The following is a 21,070-nucleotide window of genomic DNA, read 5'->3' on the forward strand; positions in this document are numbered from 1 at the left end:
AGGTTGTACACTTTCACCACAATTCGCGTAAAAGTTCCGAAGAACTTTGAACCCAACCACGCATATGTGCTGATCAGGCACAATACCACACTTCCGAGGTGTGATTGCATAGGGACGCTACGAGGCATTTACAAAGAATCCCTATATGTATGTGTTGGTCCCTGCCGTGCGGTCCATCAGAAGACGCAGCTTCCTTCACCCGCTCCACAACACAAACTCATAACCACCAAGCGGAACAACCCCAACACAATATATAGTTCATCTAATTACTTAGCCAAGACCAGAGCCATATAGTATTGTGGTTGTACGGTTTTCTTGGGTGGTTCTCCATGTTCCAATTAAATCAAGTACTCTTGTAAATAAGCATAGATAGAAAGATGGTTAGGGTCACTTGCCTTTCTCTAACGAAAAGCTACTCTTACTGCTCCTCAGCTTTTGCTCACTTGGCACTCTTGATCTTCAACTTCGAACAACGATCCTTCTACTCGGAGCAATCATCGGGCAACCATACAAAGCAAACAAAAAGTTACAACTAAGAACATTACACCATAACAAAAGAAAGGCTTTAAAAGAACGTACTAAAGGATAAGGCTCATTGTTACGGTTACGACAACGTAAGAAACGCGGAAAACGGAGCTAAAACGGTGATTCTATGGGAGAAACAAGGCTGCATGGACCTACTTGCTATTAACTGCAGATTTCAGGGGTCAATCTGCAAAACTCGGGCTCCTCTGTGGCTGGCGGACAAAAGCTCGCTGCTGGTCAGATTAACGATGATTTAGGGCATGAGAAGATTTGAAATTTTGGGGAGAAAAAAGAGGACGATAAGGGAATTCCGTTTTATAACTTACTCCGATGCATCGTAGTGCCTGGAATCTGGTCAGGAAGAGACGCCCATGGTCTGCTCGGAGACGGCGGCGGTGATCTGCACATAACCGTGGCTTCTGGTGATGATGCTTGGGGTGCAGGGAGGGAACGAGAGCATACAAGCGAGAGAAAAAGGAAATCAAGGGGAAGCTCTGGACGTACTCACCGATGGCCGGGAACGAGTGAGACAAGATGTTACGTGCAGGGCCCTTGTGCTCGTGATTTCCCAGGGCCATGACAGAAGGCGAGGTGTAGGGCTCTAGCAGGAGGCCAGATCGCTGGAGGTCTGGGCTCTCGGCTCCAACACGCAGTAGCACTGGCTGGGAGGGGATGCGCGATGGGGGGTCTGCGGGGAAGACTAGGGCGCTCGGCTTTCTGGCGGCGGCGCTGTGCTCGAGAGGACAGGGAGCCCGGAGAGATGCGAGCAGCAGGGAGGTGCGGGGCCGAGGGGATCGCGATGGCCTAGGGCCGGCGATGCTACGGCAGGTCACAGGGGATTTGGCCTCGGGATTTATATGGCGCAACACCCTGGCCGGGCGTGGCGTGCACGCCAGGAACGGCGATGGCTCGTGCCCAGGCCAGACTCGACTGGGACGGCTGCTGTTCGGGGTAGCAGGGCCTCGTGTAGGCTTGGGCCGACGGAGCAAGAGCAGATCGCAGGGAGGCTCGGCCTTCTCTTTTTTGTTTGTTTCTTCTATAAGGCCAAGTGAACCAGGCCTCACGTGCTGTGTACAACCAGAATGTTGGTGGGTAAGACTTTGACTCCGTTTGAGTTTTAGTTAAGCACGAGAGAAAACAACGAGATGGGACTGGCTAGCTGGCCCCACGATTTAATAATAAGAGAAAGAGAGCAAGGGAAAATACGTGAAGGTGCTCTCCCATGCTGCAACAAAGCGGCCATAGTTCAGGTTTTCGCGACGACGGAGCTTCTCAGCGACGAATGAAGAGAAGGAAGACACCACGATGAAGAGGACGACGAGCTGAGCACTAGAGTGGTGTCGGATTTCACCGGAGATGCATGGATGCGGAGGATGGTGGGATTCTAGGGAAAAGATTATTTTAGGGATTCCCAAACAAGGAGCCTCACTATGGGTAGTCTATATTTTTGTGTGGAGTTGCCATGAGAGGTTGGTTTAATATATAGGGAGAAAAGTCTCACCATCCCACATCAACTAGCAATGTGGTACTAAACCTCCCTCCCATGCTAATGGGCTTTACGTGCCTTTAGCCGGGAACACACGAATGGGCCCTTGAGGTCCATTAGAGATTTATGTACTTTTGATAGACTTAGCACATTTAAAATTCGGAATTAATTATTTTTGAAATTAAAATAATTCTAGAAAAATATAGAATTCATATTTAAAGTCCGAAAAATATTCCAAATGGCCTGAAAATTCTAGGAAAATCCTAGAAATATATTGGGACCTAACGAACTCAAATAAAATATTTGGAGCTCATGAGAAGATTTGGAAGAGCCTCTAAAAATTAGAGTTTGCTCTAGGGAAAATGGGAAAAGATTCAAGAAAAATCCGAAAAATTCCAGGGGAGAACTTTTGATGATAGAACACATTTTGAAAGGTTTTCACACTCAACAACACTATGCATGCGACATGAATGCATCACCAGAAGAACAACATCATTTAATTTGAAAAACAACCAATATTTATTTTCTTTTACACTAAATTCTCTGTGAAGAAAAAAATAAATGTTGAGAAAAATTTTAGAATTATGAGAAAAATGTTGTTTTATTTTTATTTTTAATCACATCCTGAAATTCAAAAATTTCAGGGTGTGACAATTTCTAGGTTTATTATTAACCTAGAAATTAAAGCCAAAAGAAACAGTAATTTGCGACGGAGGGAGTACAAAAGACTAGATGTGTAGGATATAATGAAATTAATAATACCATAAGCACCTCGGTGTCAATTGATATACGTCGTCGGCTACTAAAGAAATAAACCATCATATCCATATTATGCGGGGCTTCAACACAAAGATGAATAACCTTGTCTGAAACCAAATCACACATATTTTATAAAGGGTGTGCATATATTAACAGCCAAATTTTCAAAACAAAAGTACACGGGAATCTTTATTTTTTTGAAAAAAGAGAAGCTATACTGGCTTACTAACGGTCAGATGGAGTTGGAACAATACTTGAACATAGTCTAGAAAATCCACCAAAAAAGCATGGTCTAGAAAATACTGTTCCAACAACCTTGGACTTGGAGAGCTTGCTGCATTGGTCTAAGAAATTAAATGATATACTTGGTGTAGTATTGGGAGAGAATGGCAGCGACGGTGATGAGCTCGCCGCCACTACCGAGCTGCCTGGCATGAGAGTAGGCGCTGCATCGGTGGCCTGTGTCGCACAGCATCTCCGCCCACACTCGCAGCAGCAGCTCCAGCGTGATGCCATCGCCATTGCCATCGCCATCGCCAGCAGCAGGCGAGTCATGGTGATCTCGTTGTTCCGGTTCGCCGACGAGCTTTGCGCCGAGCATACATGCCGTCTTGAATATTTCGTTGTTTACAAGGGAGCTGTGTTCGTCCGAACCCATATAGGAGAACTCAAAAGAGGAGGGTGCAGTAGCTGATGGGTTGAGGAGCGATGCATCCCCGTAGCGCCGCAGTGAGGCTGCCAGATCGCCGACCGAGGTGTAGGTCAAGCAGCCGAGACCGTAGCACATCTCGACGTAGGCGTTGCGGCTGGCAGGGGCCGGCAGCATGTAGGGACGCGCGGCCAGGAGGAACAGCATGTAGTTGGAGAGCGCCTCCACCGCCGCAATTGCCGCCGCCGCGCTGCCGGCGCCGGCGTCCTCCTCCTCCTGCTGCTGCTGCTGCTTGCACCAGCTGGTGTAGACGGCGGTGGCGATGTGCCAGACGAGGATGGTCTCCTCCACGCTCCAAGAGTGGCGCTCATGGAGACCCCACCTCCGGAGCGCCGCGGGGCCCCACGTGGTGACAAGCCGCCCGCCACCGCGGCCGTGGTCGTCCGCGACGGCGTTGCGCGCGATGTGCTGCCGCAGCAGCTGCTCGACCAAGGGCGGGACGGCGATGGAGCTTGAGTGAGCCAGGGTGTTCCACGGGTCCTCGAGCCCCACGCATCGCGCCGCGCGGCTCCACCGGCTGTACCTCGTGCGGCAGCACAGCCGGAGCAAGCTGTGCTGGCCCATGGAGCGGGACCAGCAGCGCCGACTCCTCCACCGCGCCGCGCGGGCGAGCCGGCGGAGCGACACGAGCGCCCGGCCGAGGGAGTCGAGCGTCTTCTGCAGGCCCTCGCCGTAGCCCGGGCGATCGTCGCCGCAGTTCTCGAGCAGGAGCGCGCATGTCCGGCTCGACAGCAGGGCCCTCAGCGCCGACGCGAACTCCAGGATGACGGCGCCGAGGAGCAGAAGCCAGGTGATGGCGACGTCGGCGGCGGCGGCGGCTCGACGGCGATGACCATCACCAGCACCAGCTGAAATAGTAGTGGTAATAACACAAAGATCCTGCACGAGGTGAACGAACGCGACGGCGGTGGCCACCGCGCAGGCGACGCGGGCGCAGAGGCCGCAGCAGGTGTGCGTGACCTCGGCCTTGGTGTAGAAGGCGTCGTGCATCAGGGACAGCTGCAGCTCCACCACCCGGTACAGCTTGTCCCGGGGCACAATCGCAGTGCCGGCGTAGCGGACCACGTAGGGCAGGGGCCCCTGCAGGAGGTCCCGGGGCACGTCCACCATGCTCTGCGCGATCAGCAGGCACGCCTCGGCGTCCGGGTCGTCCAGGCTGGACCCGGTCGAGGTTACTATGGGGTGGAGGCGGCGCATGTTGTCGTCGCTCCACGTGCCGCGGGTCATCTCCGCCCTTTGGAAAGGCCGGTAGTTGCGGCCGGACGTGCTGCTCCCGGCGCACCGGAGGGCCCACACCCTCTCGCCGTACTTGAGGACGCCGACCACGAGCAGGATGACGGCAGCCGGCCGCCGGACCGACACGCCGCCGGGCCGCCGCCTGCCGCTGAGGATGGAGGACTCGTAGAGGACGTAGGCAGCTGCGGCCGCCTGCACGGCGAGAGTCTGCAGGTGGCGCAGCCACAGGCTGTTGTCCTCGACGGCGTAGGCGGTGATGTTGTCCTGCCCGCCGAGGTGCATCAGCAGGAACGGCGCCCACAGCGCCACCAGCTCCGACGACGACCCGCCGCCCCCGGTCACGGTCATGTGGCCGAGCACGTAGATCGCCGTCGAGTCGGCCAGCATGTACGCGGACCAGACGAAGAACCTTAGCACGCCGGAGTCGACCCACCGCCGGAACTCCGCCAGGACGAGGAGGGCCACCTGGAGCGTGAAGCTCAGCAGCACCAGGGCCTGGATGCCCCAGTATCTCCAAAGCCCCACTAGCTCCACTTCTCCTGATGTCATCCGATCCTCCATCTCATGCATTATTATATTCTCTTGATGATGATCTCAAGATTAATTAAACTAGATAGTAGATCTCATGGAACTATGCCCGGCGATATGATTCTTAGTGACGTGAAGGTACTATTTATGACGAAACGGATCGAGGTAGCGCCGGAACCAGGTGCGATGCCTCCCACAGGGTTAAGGCATTAGAAAAAGACCAAGGCAATCTGATGCCCGGCACAGGCGCACAGCTGCGAGCAAATGAAAAGTAAAAGTAGTCCATCTCCTTCTTCTTTTCCGAAGATCAAAGAAAAGAATTCTTCTGTGTTAGCATGCAGTACTCGGTACTGTCAGTGAAGCAAGCAAAACCGGCAGGCCGGCATCGTCTTTAGCTACGGTGGTTAACAACTTTGGATTCTGATCTTTCGCATGTTCGTGGACCCCGCAACTTTTTCCTTGTTCCTGGCATCATCGATCGGCGACGCACATGCACACTGCCTTCGGATGCTCGTCTGAATCGGCAAGCCGTTCGTGCACCACGTACGGCGCCGCGACCAAAAGAGGTGAACTCGAGGCTTGAATCGGTGTGTATTGGTGTTAATCGTCCTATATCGCAAAGTCGTAGAATCATGCAGAGCCAGCAACACTGCCTCTCATCGGCATTTGTTGGCCTAATCTAGATGTGCCAAGGATTTGTTATGAGATCATGGGAGGACATCCCTTTGACTTGTGATAAGTTTGCTCACAGAGCAAAATTGATGTTAATATATGAAGAAGAGGAGTTGTACTGGTATCCCATTCAACCTGCCTACACAATTTGTAGGGGGGCCAATTGATGAAGGACAGAAACATTTAGGAAGGGGAGGAAAGACTGGATGAAAATGATACCTATTTACGTATATGTGGAACTAGGCGTATAGCCCGCGCATTTGCGCGGCTAGTATTAAAAATTTAAAAAATGTGCATGTCATTGTATCCTTACTTAAAAGTTATACTATTTTTTTTACCATACATCATCCTATTCATTATCGTAAATTATGTCTTATTATTGATTAAAACAATTCAACTATGATCTACCTATAATAACAATTTGATTTGTTGAGCTTTAATAATATTATGCAGATAATTATTCTTATTTTCATTTTATTTTGATTGATTGTTGTTAGCTTTAGTTTTTATTAATATTATATATTTGTAACTGATACATAGCTAAATGACATTTTATATTTAATTTTTCATAATGGTATTGGTGGGTGATTTTTAATTAGGCACAGGGGTATTTTAGGCTAATATTTATCGTAACGGCAGTGGTGGGTAATTTTTATTTTTCTATTTTTCTCCGATTAACGTGAGAATTTCTAGGCCTTGAGAGCGAATGTGGAGGCTTCGTTTGTTGACCAAATAATAAGATAATAGATAACATTTAGAAAGCACAATTTTATTGAATAAATAAATTACACACCATAAATTAGCCGAAAGGCACCACAAGTTAATTAAGCTTTAGCTTTCTATAATTCAGAATCCTCTTATTCATGTTAAGCCTATTTTCGTTGGTTTATCAACTCGAGTTATCTGGACCTTTTGTATATCAAGAGTGCAATCCATGATGGTTTTCATTTCATTTCTCATAGTTGATATTTGACACACTTCTATGGAAACTAGCTAGAAAATCGATCTGAGTGAACATTGGAACTTGAAAGAGCAACCATACATATGGAGAAAGATGTGTACAGATCAGAACAAGCACAAGCCAACAAATTAGATTTTGTGCAAACGTCACAAGATATTTGGGCTTTTTTAGTGAAATATAATTGGGCTTTTGCCAGACCCTGCTTCCACACAGCTACTGGCCCGGTCCATCTTCAAACCACCACCGAGAGAACACAATTTGTGGCCGCGGGCCGCGGGTTGCAGCAATTCACACATCAGTCCGGCTTGCCCCATCCGACAAGCTGACATCTCTTTTCTGTCTTCTCTCTTAAAAAACACCCTCGAACTATTATAAAAATTTGATTTTCAAAATTAAACTACGAAACCAGATAGTATAGACCATTCAATGTTGAAACCAGGCAGATTTTGACCCTTAGATAGTTTTGAAAGTGGTTTTCTATTTTGTGTGAACTAAAAATATTCACATTTAAACTAAAAAATTTATAAGTAATTCATTTTAAATTAGAAAAATATGAAATTGGTATAAATATTTTTTAAAAATGTAACCTGTCTATTAGCATGATCCTTGTTAGTTATTCAGATCCAATTATTTTATGTTCATAATATTTGGTTGGTTGCTGTTATACATATTATTTTCGAATAACTAAGATTAAAATACAATAATAATAGATAGTTTACATTTTTAGAAAAATTTTGGTACTACTTTCATTTTTTATTTAAAATGAATTAGTTTTATTTTTTACATCTAATTAGAATTTTTATTTTTTTTAAAATACAAAACCACCCTAAGGGCCAAATTTATCCGGTTTTGACGGTTGGATGGCCTTTGTTATCCGGGTGTGCAGTTGAAGGTTGAAAATTGGACTTTTGTAATAGTTCGAGGGTGAAAATCAGACTTTCTAAAAAAAAGTATTCCACCCGTGGAAGTAACTAATAGAGCAATCCTTTCTCAAAAGAAAAAAATAACAGCGCAAAGATCTAAAAAAACTGCACTCTATATGTTATTTAGAAAAAAAATGCCAAAATACTATAGTCATATCAGACCATAAAGAATCAGTTTTTTCCTTTAATTTAGTGGAGGACGTATCTCGATTCTCAAAGCTGTGTAACAACTCGCGAGAGGTCATATTGAGTGATTAACTGAATATCTATGGTTTTATGTTTTTTCATATCATTGTGAATGAATCGTGAAGTCATCTTGATATTGACAGAATAAGTTGCGCTTGCACTCTTCTGCGCAATGGGACGAACTTTTCTAGTGGCACTTTTAACTTTCGCAGAAAAAGAAAACAAGATTAAAATTCAATAATAAAACTGCCAATACTGGCCCTCTATGCTATTATTATTTGAGGAGGATATGCTCATTTGGTAAGTAAGATGCAGGTTTTTCCATTTGCTCATTTAATCAGGTCTTTTTCCTGCTTTTCTCAGCGGCCTTAATCTTGAAGCAAACACTCAACCTAACAAAAAAGAAACTCCACAACCATCATCATGGGTCTGATCTTCAGCTTTATAACCACATGCTTCAAAACATTTTGCTAAGACACCATGACACATGCATGTGGAGCCGTGTCTCCAGCATGGCTCACCAACTCCCCATCCCAAGTTTGCATGCTTTTCCGTCATGTGCATGTCACTTTTTCACACAGCCATGCACTGTGCAACAGGAATTGTCATGTGTGTGCATCCCCCTCCATGTTTGCAGGTACCTAATCTATGTTAGTTTCAGCGCAGATCGGCTCCTTATAGGCTAGTGGACTGATCAGGAGATCTGCTAACCTCATTGGCTCGATCCTTTGCCAGTTCCTAAATTAACTATGCCTACCTAGTGTTAATTAGGAAACCTGATGAGAAGACTTTTAGCCACCAACCTTTTAAGCATCCAACCTGTCATGTCCTGGTGATTCCTGAGTAACTGTGTGCATGATTTTGTTGTGCCTAACTTATTATGACTGACATGCATGTAATCGGAGAGCATCAGACGATCCGCTTCTTTTAGTCTTCTATTTTTGCAGTTATCATATGCAGAGTCCATGCATCATGTCTCTTCAAGAAAGACAGCTCAAACAGTAATTAGTTAACAAGCAGCTGAGAAGATCATGGTCAAGGGTTCAGCAACCACCTCCAGTTCCTCCTCTAACAGAACTTTTCAAGATGTGATTAGGTCTCCTCTGATATCAAGATCCAGATTAATCTACATGCGCATGGCTAGGCTGTCAGTGACTCCCGGCCGTTTGGACAAGACGATCGATCCAAAGCATAACTCCATGCTTCGTGTCCGCTTGGTAGCTAGCGAAGGGTGAAGAGGTAAGGCGTAACTGTTCCGGCCGGGTCAATGGCGACAAGGACGGCCTGGAAAAATGCTACGCAGATCGAGTTAATCACCTTGTTCGGCCGGTGGGTAGGGCTCCAGTCCTACAGTAATTCTCTCTCACACCACTCCAGCTCCAGTCTCCAGCCACCAGCCAGGTAACAGTGTTTTTCTCTCACACCACTCCAGCTCCAGTCTCCAGCTCCAGCCTGCCGAACGCGGTGAATGCCTCGCCTTGACAGCGTCGCTAGCTCAGGGTTTTTTTTTTCACGACCCGTAGGATGAAACCGCCGCGGACCGGTTCCGGTAAACCGAACCGGTTTGATCGGTTACAGGCAAAAATCGGCCAAATTTAAATTTCAAACAAAAAACGACAGTTCAACCGGTTTCCACCGGTTAGGTCCTTAAACCGCTCCGGTTTGAGTGGTAACCGGAACGTTGAACAAAAAAACCCGACGGTTTTAAAGTGGTTCCCTGTTGAAAAATAGATGAAAATTTTGGCATGAGCTATGCACATATTAATATAAAAAACCACACCAAATCAATAATTTATAATTATGCATATAAATACAATAGTAATAAGTGTGCATACAAACACCATAGTCATAATCGTGCATACAAATACAATAGTCACTGATACACATCAATAAAAGTTCAACGTAAGAATGGGAAGACCCCCATTTGGGACGCCATTTGGTATTCTGCGGTGGACATCACATTCAAACCTTGCACTCTAAGCATCTCAGCATTGTAGTCTTGCCAAGATTGGCTTTCGAAACATCCTCTGCATAGGATTCCCTCTCGTCGAACCACTACCCTCTCCATACTCGTATGCACCTCCTCTCTGTTCCACCCCCCTTCGGTACTCTGCTTCCGCTCTCGATAAGTCCATGGCACACTGCAGCTGAGCCTCCTCATCTTCTTCTTCACCGGGATTGTTTCCCTCCGCTGCAGCCTTCTGCCGTCTCAACCTCTCTCGAGCCCGATCAGCAGTTGCTTCTTAGCCCTCTTAATGTCACACTGAAAGTACTCCCGCACATTTGGTGGCACATTCCTATAATGGATCACCTCCGCCCTGCGCCCGGTCAAATGTTGTTTCAATCTAGTCGCACCACCTCCTCATTTCTGCGTATGACAATAGTTGCATCGTCGCCATTCGGGATAAAGATTTTCACCATGTTCCCATACAACATCTTTATCTCTGCCTGACATTGTCTATCTGCATAAATGGACAATAAAAACATATCAATCACATAAATAAAATCTACGTAAATCAAATATACACCTAAATCAAACCTACCTAAGTGGCTAAGTCATATACACACCTAAATAAAATCTACCTAAATCATATATGCACCTTAATATTCAAATCTACCTAAATCCTAAATACACCTAAATCAAATCTACCTAAATTCTAAGTCATAGTGTAAAAAATCATCTAATACACCTAAGTCATACACCTAAATCTTACCTAAATCCTAAATACACTTAAGTCATACACCGAAATCTTACCTAAATCCTAAAACAAATCATCTAATATTCTAAATCAACTCATAGGGTTAAAAAAATCGAGTTCATACCTTGTGGCGGCTAACCGCCGCACCGGGCCGGCTTACCGCCACTCCGGGCCGGTAAACCGGCTGCGCGCGCGGTTTACCGGTGGGAGGCGGTAGATCCGCTGCCGGGCCGGCTTACCGGAGCTACCGCTCGGTTAGCCGCGGGCTTCGAGCGGCTGGCCGGCGGTGAGCGTCGGTCGCGGCGTGGGGGCGGCGGAGGGGTCGCGGCGTGGGGGCGGCGTGACGTTATGGGGGGCGTGATGTTCTAGGTCTTCATAAGGGTCGCCGGCGCATTCGGGCCAAAGTGGGCTTTAATGGGCCGGCCCATTTTTTTCTCTTTTTGGTTTAACTTTAAATACCCGCAAAGTATACTAAATAAACGAATATTTGAAAAATAATTTGACACCATTAGATTCGTCGCAACTTGAAGTATTTTTAGAAATTTTTTATTTTTTTAAATTTAAATTTGAAATTTTGAATTTGGACGGTTTGAAACCGGCCGGTACCGGAACCGGTCCGGACCGGTTACACCGGTAACCGCAGTTTCCGGACCGGTTCCGGTCGGGGGGGGGGGGGGGGGGGGACCTTGCGCTAGCTGCCCTGCCCCTGCTGCTTTGGCTGTGATTGGGAAAGCCTAACGAAAGGTGACTAGCTGAGGAAGACGACCTGCACTGCATGCTGATTGGCCCAGCCAGCACACAGCAGGAATCTCGCGTGGGTATCTGTAGTACTTCTATGTATATATTTGCTCTGCTAGATGATGCGTGCTCCGTGCCGTGCCTCCGTTGCATTATTTGTGTTCTTAGTCGATGGCTAGTCAACTCGTTCATTCATTTGTCTGATGCATGGGCCCTAGACGTGTTCTCCTGTGTAGCTGTATCTGTAATAGTACTACTACATCTACATGCCAAGTGTTCGGTAGGTAGAATCTTGCAAGCCGGTCCTACATACTACCGACAGATTGCAAGTTGCAACAGTTCATATACTTTTCAACGCTTAATTAACCTGAGAGGTGGCTAATAATGTTACGTAACCAGAAAATGGAGATTTCGTGAGAAGCATGAGTCCACCGTCATGAAATTTTAAAAAGGAAAAAAGATTTCGTGAAAAGTTTTGTTAGACTTAGCTATCTTATCGAAAATTAAAATTCGATACGGAGATCAAGAACGTGCCAATACAACAAAGAATATTTTCTGAGTAGTTGGTATGCGTATATTTCAATATTTGAGTAATGCGGCTACTATCTAGAAAGATGAATGTCTCCAAACATATAAGCTTTTATGTTAAATGACGCACATAAGGACTTGTTTAGTTCGCAAAATTTTTTGGATTTTTATTACTGTAGCACTTCCGTTGTTAATTGATACTTAATGTCCAATTATAGACTAATTAGATTCGTCTCGTCATTTACGATTAAACTGTGTAATGGGTTATTTTTTCAACTATATTTAATGCTCCATGTATATGTCTGAAGATTCGATGTGATAAGTACTGTAGGAAAATTTTTGGGTAAACATGGCCTAATTTTTACAAGTGCGGATTAGCTGTGTTAACAAAGCAACCTAGTAACGGACTTGTTAGCTGTGTTACACGCCATGGATGCATGTGCTTCTTCGGTTCTTCCTTGGCCTAGACTCAACACGCGACAGGAGGACAACAAACACCAAGCGTTTACTACAATTTGTCCTGCACAGCCAACAACAGCAGCCGTCAAGACTCAAAACCCCATGTGTATCTGTGTGTCACTGAAATCCGCGCATCACTTCGCCTCTTGCACTTGCACATCGCACATACAACAACGCACTACTCTGACCCCTGTAGCGTCTCCCTACTCTCAAGTCTCAAGCTTGTAGTCCTGCTGGAGTGCCTTTTCTTCGTGAACAACATTGGGGGTGGAGACTTCGTCTCGAACCGTCTTTCCCCAGAAGGCGATTCCGAGGGCGACTCTTCTTCTCCTCCATCGTTCCGCCGGCCCCCTCTCATCCATCGTCCTTGCTGGCGATGGTGATGGGAGGGGAGCCTGGCTCCTTGGTGGGAGGGCTTGTTTGGCTCTAGGTCGTAGGTCTAGGAGCTCTTTTGTCTCGCCGGCGGCGTCTTCTTCGCCGGCTAGGGTTAGGTCTAGGGTCTGCTCGTCGTCGTTTGGCGGCGGAGCTAGGTTGTATCCGGGCGACTTCGGCGTGGCGGAGGAGCTGACGGCGCTGTGGAATAAAGTTTCGTGGCCTTGCCTTCGCCCCGACGGCGTTCTTCTCCGACGCTTGCGGCGAGGTCGGCGAGTCATGCACAGGAGACCGGGGCTGGCACTTCATCGTCTTTGCCAGGTGATGTTTGTGCTGCCCTTTCTTCTGCTCTTGGATATGGAGGTACTTGTGGGTTCTGTGGATGGCGGCCGGCTGGATCTGGGTCTTTCTTTCCTCGGCGGCGGTGGTCGTCGGTGGCGACGCCAGATTTGGGAGTTGGATGGACTGGGACGCGTTCCCGGTCGATGGAGGACCGCCGTTGGCTTAATCCCATCTTAGATGATGGGTGTCAGTTTCGACTCCACTCAAAGCCTGTGTGCGATGGGATTCGTCCAGCTCGAGGTGTTGCTCGGCTTCTTCGGCGGCGACGATGGTCGGCGGCGACGATGTCGAGCACTGAGGTTTCACGAAGGTGCCAGGGACCTTTATGTAATTTTTCTCTTGTTTGGCATCTTTGTGAAGTTGGGTTAGGACAGGTGGCTCCGTATATCCATCGTATGTGTCTGTATTTGTACTCCATGATGTACGTTTTCCTTATCTGAAATACATATACGTATTATAAAAAAAAACACTTGTAGTCCTGCTGCAGCTTATCAGATGGCAAGAGAGATGCGTACGTGCAGACAAAGCTCGACGTCAACATAGCAATAATTCTAGAGCTAGCTAGAGCTCCCTTTGGCCCATCCAACCAACTCGATCGCTTCTCCTCTCAGGGTACGTGCACCCATCTGAATCCCATGGCAACATGTATGACTTGGAGAGTATGATGAACAACCCAATGAATGAGCAACAGGCCAACGCATATGGCAATTAACGACCAGCATTATTTTTAAGTATATATAAGTTGCTGCATTGTGATCTCCAGGACGTACTCTGCAATTAACCTATAAATTTTCTCCCCACCACGGTGCAAGTCTCGGGTGAATCAACCCCACAACTGCAGCAGCGGTAGCAAGCGACGCCCACCGCGTTCTTTGGGAAGTGATTCCTCTGCAGTACTTCATGGTCACTGACGTGTGGTCCTGGTTCCACACGTCAGTGACCCAAAGTCGCCCAGCCCGCGAGATATTGGTCTTGTTTGATTTCCTCTAGAATTGACTAGAAGATATTTTGACTGCTAATTAGGGGTGCCAAACAAAGACAGTTTATAAAACCAACTTCAGAACCCTTGCGTTAGGAACCCTGACAAATCTAATGAGGCATTTGACCGTGTGATTGTAGCCAATCATCGATTAATTACCGTCACTAGATTCGTCTCGAAAAGTTACGTCCATCTGTGAAGAGATTTTACCATTAGACTTCATTTAGTACTCCATGTAAAATTTCTTTCTCAACTTGCGTGTTCCAAAAAGGCTAGAATATAACCAAACAAGGCCATTATAACTTATTAGGCTATGGGTGGGGTCTCCAACAATTGTGCTCATCGTAAACCTATAGCGGCCTATGCTTGAACAGACATGTTAATTAATGCTTAACTTTCACAAATTTTGCGTTCCAGAGATTTTTGCATAAATATTGTTGTATGTGAAATGTTTCCAATCACAAAAGTTATGAGCATATTAAAGTGGCAGTTTTTAATGGTTTATTAGTGTTTATATGATACAAGATGGATCCCTCCTCCCCACTTCTATTGAAATCTAGAGGCACGTTAGCCTAATAGCAGTCTTCAAATGAGGTATCTAAAGTTGGGTGTTCAAATAGACAACAGGAAGGAAGTAAAGACTAATGGAGGCTAGGTGGTGAGAGGCCCATCACCCACCAAGGAGGAAAACTCATGCGGAGGAGAGATGAAAATGCCACGGGTGGTTGTGGACTTGTGATCTATCAAAAATTAAAATATATGAAAGGGCGTATTCGAATATATTTATATGTGGTTCAACTTCGTATTTTAATTGAAAATTTAAAATATATACTTAGCTTGTAATTAAAATTTTTATGAGGATTGTGCTAACAATCTATTTCCCCTCTCCATAATTGGTAGTGAGGATAATATTGTCTAATAAAATAAAGTTAGTTGTATAAGAAAAATATGCTTACGAAACTAAGAGCATTATCTGAGTTATCATGGACCGATTGAGAAGACGAGCATGAAGATATGTTACTTGTAGAAAATATTACTCCCTCCGTTCCAAAATGTAAGTCGTTTTGGCTTTTTTAGATTCGTAGTGTTTGTTATGCATCTAAATATAATATATGTCTAGATTTATAGTAAAATATATGAATTTAAAAATATCAAAACAATCTACATTTTGAAACGGAGGGAGTAGCATAGAGAAGGAGATCGTTAGTTTGGATACAAACTTTGTAACATTTTTATATCCTTCTTACCTGGTATTATCACCGTTAACACTTTAGTACTTAAGTTTAGCTGTACTGCTGGTCTTTCGGAAGAAAAAAAAAAGTTTACTGTAGTGGTGTGGTTTGGAGCTGTAAAACCAAAAACCGGAAACCCGGGTGTACGAGGGCGGGCAAAAAAGAAATGGAGACGCATGACTGGAAAGGATGCCTTTTGCTGTCTTTCCTTTCACGTCAGCCGGCGAAGAACTACTTCCTCCCTTCTCCCCGGCTCTCCCTCTCTCTCTCTCTCTCATCATTCTCAGATCTCTCTCTCCCCCCTCCCTCCCTTCCTCTCTTTGAATCCTGCCCGCCTCGCCGTTCTCGCATTCCGCCGCTCGCCCTCGCGGATCCCACCGCCCCTTCGTCGCCGGTGTTCTTGCCTCCCTGCGCCCGCGGTCCCGGAAGCGGCTGCCGGGTCATCCGCGGCGGGAGTCGAGCCCGCCGCCTCCGGTGGGTGGGTGGGTTTGCCGGATGGTTATCGCTTCCTGATCCATCCGGACCCCGGATCCGCCGCAAAGGCGGCGCCTTTTGTGGGTTGTCCGCGCCATGCCGGAGGGTTTGGGGGCGTCGGTGGTGAGGCGGGCCGGGCCTCTGGTTTAGTTCTTGCGTTGGACTAGTCCGGAGATGCTTCGAGGAACAGGGCACGGGGGCGGCGATGCGCGGAGGCGGGCACTGGAGCACCGCCGCTCGGCGCGGCGGCGGCTGCCGGGGTGGATCTGGTGGCTCCTCGGGATCTTCCTCCTCGTTGGGCTCATGCTATTCGTCCTGCACCACAACCAGAAGGAGCAGTTCCGGCCGCCCGTCGTGGTGAGTTCCGCAAACCTGGCTTCGTGTAGCTTTCGAATTGCTTAATTCTGCGAGATCTTGCGGAAGATCACTGCTTTATTGTTACTGCTGAAGAATTGTGGAGAATTTCATGCTCTTTAAGTGTTTTATGTTTTTGTCACGTGCTTCTGCTTAGTGGATCTTGATTAGCACATCAATCTCAGATCTTTTGAATGTATGCGTAGAATGTTCACGTTTTCATGTTGTAAACTTTTAGTTATACGAACTGGATGTTATACCTTTGTAGAGAACAAGGTTTCTACATTAGTATGCAAGTATGGCTGGGTGATAGTGTGTACAATGGAATTTTCAGCCTATATCTTTATTGCCATATTTCATTATTAGATCCTTTGAAGGTTAACAGTATCTAGTCATCCACTTTGCCATTTTATTGAAATCTTAGCTGCCACATACCACTTCGTTGATGGTAGAAAGTGTTTTTTGTTAATCATGATGGGTTGTTAGAAATGGCAAACATGGTATGCGATTTTTGGAGTTGGTGTGGCATGATAGATAGGCTGTCCCTGGACTGTTTTGGTGATCTGTTCAAGTACTTAGGTAGGGTGTCGCTCTCGCAAGGTGGTTTCCCATCCTCCCTGTTAATCATTATTAAAAAAATACTGTCCACGTACTAGGAAGATGACTGCTTTCTTCTCAGCTGGGTGGACAACATGTAGCGGAGAAGATCTAATCCGTATTGTGCAGCAATATTCATGACTTAATGTGATGTCGTACTTTGATAAATGCAATTGATTATTCATGGTCTCCTTGTCGTATATGTATACTTCTAAAATTATGACATTTGGCGATCATCATGATGTTCATAATTTCTTTTTTTTTTATTCTCTTTTGGCGTCAAGCAACTTCCAGTAACGCTTAAGTCTCTCTGCTAGTTATATTCTTGTATGTCATCTTGAAATGCAAGTCTCATGGCTTTTGTTTGTAATATTTAAATTAAGTTGCACGGATTTAAATCACTTCAATGAATTGTCTATGGTAGCAACATGTGCTGCCTGTGATACCTGTTTAATACAGTTCCTTGGAACTACACAATAAAAGTACTCTTTTCTTTAGTTGAGATCTGAAGATGCCGAAGAGATATAGGAATCATTAGTGGAACCGGATACTGATGATGTATATGAGGCTGTTCATGATTCAAGCTTGTTGGTATATGTTTTCTTTCAGGTGGCCTTATGTCAGGTTTTGTACCATTAAAATTGATAATCAGAATGTGGTCTCTTAGAAGAATGATTTAAGGGATACTTGAAAACAATAAAATTCATTCGTTATTTTGTTGGTCCAATCTGTAGTTATTTTTAGCTTCAAGAAAGTATTGAATTCTATGGCACTGCCAATGTTTAGTGGGAGTTGCCTAGTCAAGGGGGTATTTTAGGATGACCCTTGTAAGGAAGGTTTCTGTATTTGTTCTCTTATTGTCACCTAATGCATGATAATATAACAGAGAATTCAGTTGATGTATGAAGAGCAACATGAATCTTGGATGTGAATTTACTGGTCATCATATGTTATGATAATAAATGTAGGAAAGTTTTTATATCCTTTGCAGTGGTATGTGAATAAATGGAAAATGGTGTTAATGGAATGTACCATTAAAAAAAGAATTAGCTTAGATAGCTGTGTTCACTTTAGGACCATCTAAAGATAGATGTAATCATGCAATCATCTCATCATCTGATGAGGTATTGAGTGTCGTCGCCCTGAAAAAAAACTTATATAATTCCTTTACCAGTTTGAATCTAGTTTCTCTAGATTGATGTTAAGAATCGATCTAGAGAAGTTTCTGTCATTTATTGCCTTTTACTTATCAAGTCTGTTTTCAGCTATTATGTTGAGAACTACATGTTGCATTATATGAAAAATAGGAAGTATGTACTGATATCAAATTATGACAGTTCCTGCTATTCTATTTATTGAAAAGTACTTCTGCATTCTTAAGACAATCTTTTAACACCAATTCATTGGCAATATTGAGAATTGGCCATTCCATAATTCACAAGCTGACACGTGAAATATATACAAGCATATTTCATGACACTAGTTCCTCAGGTAATTCACATTCACTGCAAATGAAATAGAAACAAAAAATCTTTTTGGGGGTGTGACTAGAAATTTTTCCTTACAGTTACTTGAATAGTTTGGTAGAAGATAAGACCAAGCTTGAATGTTATCAAAGATTTGCAAACGTGTAGCTAATTCATCTTGGATTAATTTGAATTCTACTTCTATAGCGGCAGCTTCACACGGAGTTGAACCTTTCTTCGCTGGAAGTAATGCTGTGATGTTGGAGGGGATTTTACTTTAAATTAACCTCATCAGTTCACTCGCTTAAAGAAATACAGTAATGCTGCTATGAGAATGGACTGCTGTAAACTTCACACCATTGGATTGTAGTCGAAAGATTGAGCTCTTTTCCTTCTTTTTTCCTCCTTGAATGCTATTACACCCAATACATTTTATACAGTTATTGATTGGCTACTGCTGCTATAAGCAAAGTCACTGTTCGATTTATGAATTCCTGTCCCTGTGCATGTTTTCTCATGTTTTTTTTTGACTTATTTCAGGATAATGGTTCAGAAATTGAGGAAGTCCCTCATGAGAAGGTGAATTTCACAGAAGAGCTTTTGAGCAGCACATCATTTGCTCGCCAATTAGCGGATCAGATGACTTTAGCAAAGGCATATGTCATCCTCACAAAAGAGCATGGGAATCTTCAGCTTGCATGGGAGCTTAGTTCGCAGATAAGGAACTGCCAAAGATTGCTATCTGAAGGGGCAGTTAGTGGGCGAGCAATTACTCGAGACGATGCCCATCCTATAATAAGCCGGTTCGCACGGTTAATATACAAGGCACAGGATGCGCACTATGATATCAGCACAACGATAGTGACATTGAAGAGCCATGCCCTTGCACTAGAAGAGCGTGCAAAGGCAGCAATTGTTCAGAGTGCTGAGTTTGGTCAGTTAGCAGCTGAATCCTTCCCAAAAAGTCTGCACTGCTTAACTGTGAAACTGACAGAAGAGTGGCTTCGGAACCCGAAGCATAGGAGTCGCTCAGAGGAGCAGCAGAATTCCACAAGATCGGTGGACAATAATCTGTATCATTTCTGTATATTCTCTGATAATGTGCTGGCCACTTCAGTTGTTGTCAATTCTACAGTCTCCAATGCGAATCACCCTCAACAGCTTGTGTTCCATGTGGTCACTGACAGGATCCATTTTGGCGCAATGTCTACTTGGTTCCTCATAAACGACTTCAAAGGTTGCACTGTTGAAGTCCGCTGCATAGATGAGTTCTCGTGGTTGAATGTTTCTTCATCTCCTCTGGTCAGGCAGCTATCTGAGGTGGAAACTCAGGGTTACTACCACTCAGCTGGTTCAAAAAATCCTGAAAGAGAAATAAAATTCCATAATCCAAAGTTTGTTTCTCTGCTGAACCATTTACGGTTCTACATTCCTCAGATACTCCCCAACTTGGAGAAGGTGGTGTTTCTCGATGATGATGTTGTGGTGCAGAAGGACCTGACACAGCTGTTCTCCATTGAGTTGCATGGTAATGTCATTGGAGCAGTGGAAACTTGTTTAGAGTCATTTCATCGGTATCACAAGTATCTCAATTTTTCACACCCAACTATCAGCTCCAAGATTGATCCACATACTTGTGGATGGGCTTTTGGAATGAACATCTTTGACTTGATAGCTTGGAGGAAAGCAAACACCACATCACTTTACCATTATTGGCAAGAGCAAAATTCTGATCTATTGCTCTGGAGGACCGGAACGCTCCCTGCAGGTCTTTTAACATTTTATGGCCTGATGGAGCCCCTAGACCGCAGATGGCATGTCTTGGGTCTGGGGTATGATGTAGACATAGATGATCGGTTGATTGAGAGTGCTGCTGTTGTGCACTATAATGGAAACATGAAACCCTGGCTGAAGTTGGCTATTCGCCGTTACAAGTATATATGGGAGCGGTATGTGAATTTCTCACACCCGAATGTTAGAGAGTGTATGTTACATTAGAAAGTCTGCAAATCTCTGTATGTTCTTGCATGCCATTGAAGCTGTACGCTTCAGTTTCTTCACATGAGGCTTGCTTTTGAGCACCTTATGTGAGGGATGTTTCAGAGGTAGAATATATACTCAAGGGACAGCATCAAAGAAGTCAACTGCTAAAGTTTTCTTTTTGGGTTGGGGGAAGATTCATTTTGAGATGAAAATAATTCATTTGCAGATTTTTACATACGATTTGGACTGGAAATTTTAGCAGTCTAACCAGATACATCTGGATAGATATTGTAAAAGAGATACGGTTGTTGGATCAATGGGCCAATTTTTTGAGATGTTAGGAAATGCCAATTGCCAGTTCAGCTGTGCAGGATCACTGGTGTTGCATTCTTTTCATAGTATCTTATTTTATACTGGTGAAGAAGGTTCTTTCCTCTGTATAAATAGCAGTTTATACTCCTTAGTATGAACTCAGTTGAAACTGGAGAAAGGAATTTGAAATCATTTTGATGTGCTGAACATGAGGTGGTGTTTTTCTTAGTCTGACTAGCTTCCATATTTGAATTCGTTCATTTTCTGTATGATCACTGCAAATGTCATTCTGTTCCATTTGTTGTTTCTGGAAAGTTTGCTTCATAATTTGGGCCTTTAGTCGAAATGCGCAGGGGATAACCTAGGTATGAATTTTGAGTTCCAAAGAGCTAACGATTGAGCTTGATCTGTGAGGACTGAGTAGTAGAGATATGCCAAATATACTGTTTAGCACTAACCGTTGGTGTCAGTCACTATTTGCGTCCCTACTAAGGAGTGAGCTGAAAAATCTTGTACAGATAGCTTCCTTGTTGCCTTCTCTTCTTCCTAT

General features: G+C 44.9%; 2 protein-coding genes and 1 long non-coding RNA gene across 3 annotated transcripts; 1 reads left to right on the forward strand and 2 right to left on the reverse strand.

Moving 5' to 3' along the window:
- Window positions 1-454: 454 nt before the first annotated feature.
- Window positions 455-2,090, reverse strand: LOC120648776. The gene is made up of 3 exons (XR_005665082.1): window positions 1,034-2,090; window positions 852-925; window positions 455-758 (listed from the first exon to the last, which is right to left on the reverse strand). It is a non-coding gene; the product is annotated as an uncharacterized LOC120648776 (long non-coding RNA).
- An 868-nt stretch (window positions 2,091-2,958) lies between these two features.
- LOC120648777 lies at window positions 2,959-5,336 on the reverse strand. Its single transcript, XM_039925440.1, has one exon. The coding sequence runs from the start codon at window positions 5,283-5,285 to the stop codon at window positions 3,123-3,125; it is 2,163 nt and encodes a 720-aa protein (XP_039781374.1). The 5' UTR covers window positions 5,286-5,336; the 3' UTR covers window positions 2,959-3,122.
- A 10,143-nt stretch (window positions 5,337-15,479) lies between these two features.
- Window positions 15,480-20,748, forward strand: LOC120652063 (hexosyltransferase GAUT11-like). The gene is made up of 2 exons (XM_039929758.1): window positions 15,480-16,165; window positions 18,766-20,748. Exons 1-2 carry the CDS (start codon window positions 15,983-15,985, stop codon window positions 20,221-20,223), a joined length of 1,641 nt encoding a protein of 546 aa, XP_039785692.1. The 5' UTR covers window positions 15,480-15,982; the 3' UTR covers window positions 20,224-20,748.
- The last annotated feature ends 322 nt before the right edge of the window (window positions 20,749-21,070 follow it).

This window comes from Panicum virgatum, chromosome 9K (genome assembly GCF_016808335.1).
Source record: "Panicum virgatum strain AP13 chromosome 9K, P.virgatum_v5, whole genome shotgun sequence".
Classification (NCBI taxonomy): Eukaryota; Viridiplantae; Streptophyta; class Magnoliopsida; order Poales; family Poaceae; genus Panicum; species Panicum virgatum.